At 36.8% G+C, this 6,904-nt stretch overlaps 1 protein-coding gene across 4 annotated transcripts in view; it reads left to right on the top strand.

Annotated features, from left to right (window-relative positions):
• PAIP1 (poly(A) binding protein interacting protein 1) overlaps window positions 1-6,904 on the top strand; it is a 25,670-nt gene that overhangs the window by 3,973 nt on the left and 14,793 nt on the right. The window contains exons 3-5 of one of the 4 annotated variants that reach the window (XM_009324508.1): window positions 279-386; window positions 1,004-1,185; window positions 6,572-6,760. In XM_009324508.1, the coding sequence (XP_009322783.1) occupies window positions 279-386; window positions 1,004-1,185; window positions 6,572-6,760 (479 nt within the window). Of the gene's footprint in view, window positions 1-213; window positions 387-1,003; window positions 1,186-6,571; window positions 6,761-6,904 lie in introns of those variants that run through there. The other 3 variants (XM_009324528.1, XM_009324515.1, XM_009324522.1) reach the window with 3 other exon arrangements.

Raw genomic sequence — 6,904 nt, 5'->3', positions numbered from 1 at the left:
CCTCCGGCCTGGCCACGGGGACGCGTCCTTTTTCCCACCCCCGCACCTAGCGGCAGAGAGGTCGCCACACCTGCCTGGCTCCTCTCGGCACTGCACGGAGATGAGCCATGTAGAGGCACCCTGCACCTTTCCTCAGAAGAGTTGTCATGTCATGAGCCTGTGCCCAGGTAAAGCTGTGATGTTGTATTACAGCTGCTCGTGACACCTCTCTGTCTTCCCCCCCTTCTGTGCCCTCACCTCTGTGTGTGCGTTTTATCCATCTGTGAATCTGACTGCAGATGGTCTCAGCCTTCCCCTTATTGAAGAACTCCATCCGAAACGTTTCCCAAAAAATAAACCCAACCCAACAGTAACGCAAAGCATTGTTTGGTGGTTAACTTTTTCAGGTAGGTATCATGTTCTGTTTTCAATAAACTTAGGCGTTAATCTATAAAGATACATTTGGAAAATGTGAAAAATACGGTTTTAAAAACACTGTTCATTGGATTTTTTTTGGCAAATGGTGTACAAGAACAATGATAGCTAAGTGTCTTTGAGGATTATGTTAAAAATTAGTGTTGTTAAAAATTAGTGATGTCTTCCATTTGTTGACCTTCAAAGTCTTGCATTTGTATGTGAAATCTGTGAAACCCACAGAATGAGCAAGCACACCATAAGCAGATTTACTAGTTTCTCAGGTTAGCTCTTTTAGAAAGTATGTTTTCATTGGAGAGGAGAGAGCTCTTTTCTTCTTTTTTTCCTTCCTCCGTTTTTTTTTTTGTCACCTTCACATGAACATTGCGTTTACTTTCTGACATGTGGAAAGACATCTAGAGTTTGCTGAAGTGAAAACTTTATCCATATTTAAGAAAAACAGAAGAACAATATATTTGAAGTAAACTTGAAAGTATATTTGCAGTAAAAGTATATTTAAAGTCCAAAAAATTATGTGTTCTGTGTGTACTCTGTGTGAATACATACTAGTCTAGTGATTTCTAAGTAAAGCTTAACAAAAACTTTTCAGAACATCTGCAACAGACGGGAATTCCATCTGGATCACAAGATAAAGTTTCAGTTCCTGATTCTGGACCAGAAATGGCTGAACCTCAGGTGGCTGTGGCTCCTGTGGTAACGTCAAAGTTGTCTGTTAAAGCACCTGAGTTTTACCCATCAGGATACAACCAGAACTTCAATCAGAACTTTGCAGTGAGTGTTTATCTTCTCTTCTTAGTGTATGGCAATTTACTTATATTCAGATTAGCAATGTTTTCTTGAGATCTTGTGTATCAGGTAACTTCAATGCTGCATTTGCTTGAAGAGATTCCAAAAATCCTGGTGATAACCTCCAGAGTCACAATCAGAATGTTAAGTGATAACGGGTGAATATTATCCCTTTTAGTGTGGGATATTTTGCTAAAGCTGGCTGCAGATAACCACGCTTGTTGGTTACACCAAGCTTTGATTACACTCAACATCAGAGTAAGCTGTCTTTTTGGCGACTGCCTCTGTTGTAGTTAGATCTATGCTGCATTTTAAGTAAAGGCTTATCCGCACTTTCATTCAGATTTCACAGGTTTTTGAAGCAAGTGTGGGAGAAAGCTTGAACTTTAGCTTTTCTGAGCACAGGCTTTACCTTTCCTAAATATACTGTGCCAGGGTATGACTGGCCATGGCTGCCTAACTCAGTGTACCATCATGTGTCTTTTAATTCCTTTACTGTATCACCAAAGGGCAAAAAAGTAGGGTTAGGCTCATTCCTAGCAGTTACCTGCCCGCATATGTAATAAGAAATGTATTTGCAGCCAGACTAAGGGTGATCTCAGATCAATATTGTAGATGCATCATGTAATAAAAGTTGGTACTTCTTATTTTCTACTCCATTGTCTTCCACGTTACTGCTTCAGTAATTCTACTCCAGGGAAGATCTGTGTGAATTCTTGGAATATCCTTTTGTTAGGCAAGCAGCCAAACTCTGGTACTATATATAAACAGGTGGGAACTATTACTTTTACAAATGCAATCAAGTGGTAAAAAACAATTATACTGAAACAAATAGGTTTTGAATAACTTACAGAAAAATACTTTATTTGAATGCTAAATATGGTGGTTTGGTGTTTTGAAGTGTTTTCCTCACCAGTAAAATTCATGTTATCTTAATGTTACCAGCTTTGTCAGCTTACTGAATAGAATTACTGTCCTGGATAATACCAGCCCATAGCCAATATACAACTGTTAACAAAATGCCAACAAGAACATGCTTTAGTGAACAGATAATCCAGGGGAAAAATAACTGCTTTGCCCCAGTACATGTTACATATTTTCTCTAAATAAAGGATTTCAGTTTCAAGACCAAAAGAAAACGCCATTTGGAATGGCATACATAATGCATGCTTATAAAGTTTTGAGGCCAGCAGTGTTGCTTTTCAGCTGTTTTGCAAAAACACACAAGCATGTGGGAGTTCCTGGTTGCTATGTTGTAGGAATATGCTATGAATGTGACTCATCTATTAATAAAAATATCTCTTGAAATGCTAGCAAAACCTAGAACATTTATTTGGAAGTATGTTGCAGGGACTTAAATCAGAATATACTAGGTGTAGAATAGTGATGTTTCAGACTTCCATCCTTCACTATTATAAAGTTTGGGAGTTTTTTACTTTAATGACTGAATTAATTTAATAAACCGGGCTCACTTGCAATAAAAATAAGAAATTCAGCACACTTTACTATTATTGACCATGAGTTTTAAAACTTGAATCAAAATAAAGTTTTGAGAAACTTCTGTTTTTCTAACTTGATACTTTCTAGCTTTCATTTATAATGTTCCCTGGAATTTTTAGATCTGAAAACTTGCATTTCTCTTATAAAATACACAGTGGTTTTGCTATTAAGCATCTATTGTTTCAGAAATAAAGTTGATTTCTTGGTTGATTGTACATTATTGTAGTTACTATATGTGTCCATATAACATTTGATTATTAGATTAGTTAATTTCCAGTTAGTTCTGGTACTCAAAACTATCAGTTACCCGTGAAGATAGTTTAAAGGGTATAGCATACAAGGCATAGTAGAATTTTCAGAAGAACTTTACCAGGACTTTGGGGAAGAAGGATCTCTGTGGAATTCTCTGTTTTCATACAGCTGTCCATCCCATTGGAAGTTGTGGATGTCTGCAGTAGAATTGCTGACTAGGTTTAGGTTTGGATTGCCAGTAGGAAATGTCAGACTTGTTCTCTGGCATGGGTGTGTGACGATAATATGGCTGTCACTCCATCAGAAGGGCATAATGATGTTCTCACTTCATAGTTTTAGGAGAGAGGTTTGTATTATCTTAGGTGGAATCCTTCCCCCCGCTTTTTTTTTTCAAACTGCGATTATTTTCCAAAAGGAGGCTAAGCAGCCTCAGTGTTGGTTTTATATGTTTAGCCAAGCATGAAGGTGCCGCTTAACTTCATACAACATGGATAGGTGATTTTTATATATGCAACAGTCTTTGTACTTAAGTTTGCAATAACTTCATTGTAAACTTGTTGAGTGCATATAATCTGAAAGGAAAAAAAGCTTGTTCCCAAGAAGTCTGAAGAGAAATCAAATCAATGAGAAATGATTACTAAGTTCCTAAGTGGAAATGTGAGTCCTTATCAGGTGTAGGAAAGTGGTAATTAGCACATGTACAGAAACAGCCCAAGAGCAGATTTGCCTCATGGGTCTTCTCTGTAGACTTTCTGGTTTTTTATCTTTATGTAAGTCAGAGGATTTTTAGTACCTGTGTAACCTTTTCATTGTTACATCTTTAAACTTGTGAACTGACTCTTAGTAGAAGAGAGGCAAATCTATAATCTTTAAATTGGTGGCTCTGTTGTTATGAATAATCCAGGATCCCATCCTATAACTATAAAACATAAAGAAGAAGAATTAGACAGTGTTGGCTTGACTGAGAAATCATTGAAATTAATAGAAAATTTCTAGTTGACTTTCATGGCTTTGAATCATAAATTTGTAATGAATGTGTAAACTTACAGCCTCCTGTTAGCCCACTGCTGTTTAAAAATAACCAAGAGGGATTTGCTTTGTTTTCCTTTAGTTGATACAGTATGCGGTGCTGTCTTCTCTGTTAAATCTTAAAATCTGCCAATGAGAAATGCAAGTGGTTTATGTGTAGAAGTTACTGGGCTAAATTTAATTAGTTTTTAAAGTATCAAGTGTTACTAATTTAGCAATATACAACTTAATTACAAAGTTTGAATTATTCATTTTTCTCTCCCATTTGTTCTGTTCCCTGGTATAGTTACTAAAACCTAGAGTGCCTTTGGAGTTGCATATTTAGTACAGGTAGATGAATGTAGTACAGAGTTTAGCCTCTGTGTTCGGCCTTTTAATTGCAAAATGGGAAGAGGAGTGTGAATACAGGGACACCAGTATACCAAATGGTATTGGGGCCCCTTCCAAAACAAGGACATTCTCCTCCAAGATTCAATTCTTATCAGGTGAGTATGAGAGGAAGATATGTTCCTCTCTGCTGAATGAGGATCTCATGACAAACCTGATGGCTGTCAGAAAGAGCAGCTGCTTTTACTAGCTACAGCAATTGCATTCCCTGCAACCTGGCTGGAGAGTTTCCAAACAGGTTGTTTGGAGAGATGCGAGTTCAGTGGTACGTGATTAAGCTGCAGTTGTTGCATGATAATGTCATAGTTCTGTGGAACAAAATAGTTTATTGTACAGAACTTTTACTGGGCTATTTGAAATTGCCTAGTAAAAGTTGATTTCCTTTAGAGAAAGAGAATATTTAGTAAGATACACATAGGCCTGTTAGCCTTTATTCTTGGGCTTTGTAAGCTCCAAACCATTAGAATTGTAGAATACTTTAGGTTGGAAAGGACCTCTGAAGGTCCTCTGCTCCAGTCTCAAACTCAAAGCAAAACCAACTCAGATCAGGTTGTTGAAAGTTCTATCCTTATGAGTAGTAACAGTTTGCCATCATTTCCGTAAACCCATATTTTTTTCCTATTTCTGATGGGCAACATTAAGTAACTTTGTCTTTAGTATTATTCACTGGGCAAATATTCTACTCAATTCAACATCATAGGAAATCTGTCTAGTTTTTCTTTTGTTATATTGATGTGCCCCCCATTAGCTTAAGTTGTATACCCTTATAACATGGATCTTTGAAGAATTTTGGAAAATCTGCTTCCCCCCCCATTCTTCACAGGTCATGAAATTAATGTCAATAGTTGATTTTCAGCAATGTGTATCTGTCTTTCTCCACAGTTCATATCCAGGTAAAAATCTTTCTCAGATCCATGTTGCTTCATAGTAGAGGAGAGACTGAGACATTTTGAAGACAGAAAGTAAACGACATCCGCTTGTTAAGGGAGGGGTGGTGGGGAGATGGAGGATATAATTATAAACGTTATCAATGCATTTATGTCCACTAAGTAAAGAAAAAGTGTTTTATTATTTTTAGCTCAATTTTTTATTACAGTAGATATATTTTAAACCTTTTTCTTGTTAAATAGTAGATCAGTTGAGAATTCTGATATTCTGTGTGTTACCCTTATGTCTTGAATTGCTAGTTATAAGTCATTTCTTTAGCAGTCCCTCTTCAGGCTCCTGCTTCCACTTCTGAAATCTATATGAGATGCTTTTCACAATGTTTTGTGTAGTGTGACAAAGTGAATTATTTGTACTGTTATTACTAGTGACATCACAAAGTATGCTACTTCCTGTGCTATTCCCCTCATATACTAGCATTATAATCATCCAGAACAGTATTGACTTTAGATACGGTTATATACATTCATTTCTGAATGGACAAAATTAGCAGCCTTCTGTTCCATCAGCGGGAGCATAAACATCAATAAAGTGGTATTGTGCTAGCTCATCCTTTCTTTAGGGAGCAGGTGTGTTTACTTTTTTTACCCTCAGTAGCTGCAAATTAATGCAAAACCGTTTTAATAGTTTCATTTCATGCCTTGTAATCTTTCATCCATTGCCAAGAGATGCAAATTTGCTGACTTTAAAAGATCAGTTTTCCCAGCTATACTTTCTACATGGCAACACTACACTGTGTTTATTGTATTTTTGTAATTTCTGCCCTTTCTGCATATTTTGGAGCACTGTACACTCTATGTAAGCCCAAAATACTTTGTTTCAAATTTTCCATTATTTTTCTTTCTACAGTTCATACATCTGTGGCACAGTTTGTGTTCACATCAGGAATGGGTGTTGAGCCTCAGTTTGGTAGTTTTATTCTTAACAGATATACTTACTTACGAGTTTGTTAGTTAATCTGGCACCCAAATTGGCAAACTGTTTAATTTCTTTTTAATCTCTCTTTTGATGTGTTTTGCTGGGAGACCCAAATCTCTATAAAAACATGTTACCTAGTTCTTAAGATGATAGGACTACTGGAGCTTTCTGATGGATTGAGGTCTATGCTCTCTAAAAATGCTGAAGTGAACTGAAGATCACTATCAAGTATGCAGAGACTCAAGACTAAGGGCTATATGATTACTTCTGGAGGTAGTAAGTGTAACAACATTATTTTAGGTTCCTTTTAAATAGTTGGTATATTCTTCCACTGCTGTAGGAGTCTTCCTTTGAAGATAGATACGATGGCTATCTGACTTTGGCAGAATACGTACAAGACTTCCTAAATCACCTCACCGAGCAACCAGGTTGTTTTGAAACTGAAATAGAGCAGTTTGCCGAAACATTGAATGGCTGGGTCACTGCAGATGAAGCTTTACAAGAACTTGTTGAACTCATCTATCAGCAGGTAGCCTGTGTATTCTGTCTTGTAACATGGATGTCATGCCTCTGTTACCTAGTGTCCAAGATATGCATACCCATATTACTTGTTATGTAATTGTGTCTATGTAGTATTTTAATGGCTTGAATTTTTCTTTTTAGACTGAAACAT

The sequence above is a fragment of the Pygoscelis adeliae genome, unplaced genomic scaffold, assembly GCF_000699105.1.
Source record: "Pygoscelis adeliae isolate BGI_AS28 unplaced genomic scaffold, ASM69910v1 Scaffold320, whole genome shotgun sequence".
Taxonomy (NCBI): domain Eukaryota; kingdom Metazoa; phylum Chordata; class Aves; order Sphenisciformes; family Spheniscidae; genus Pygoscelis; species Pygoscelis adeliae.
The sequence above is the reverse complement of the archived record's forward strand: the minus strand, read 5'-3'. Positions and strand labels throughout refer to the sequence as shown.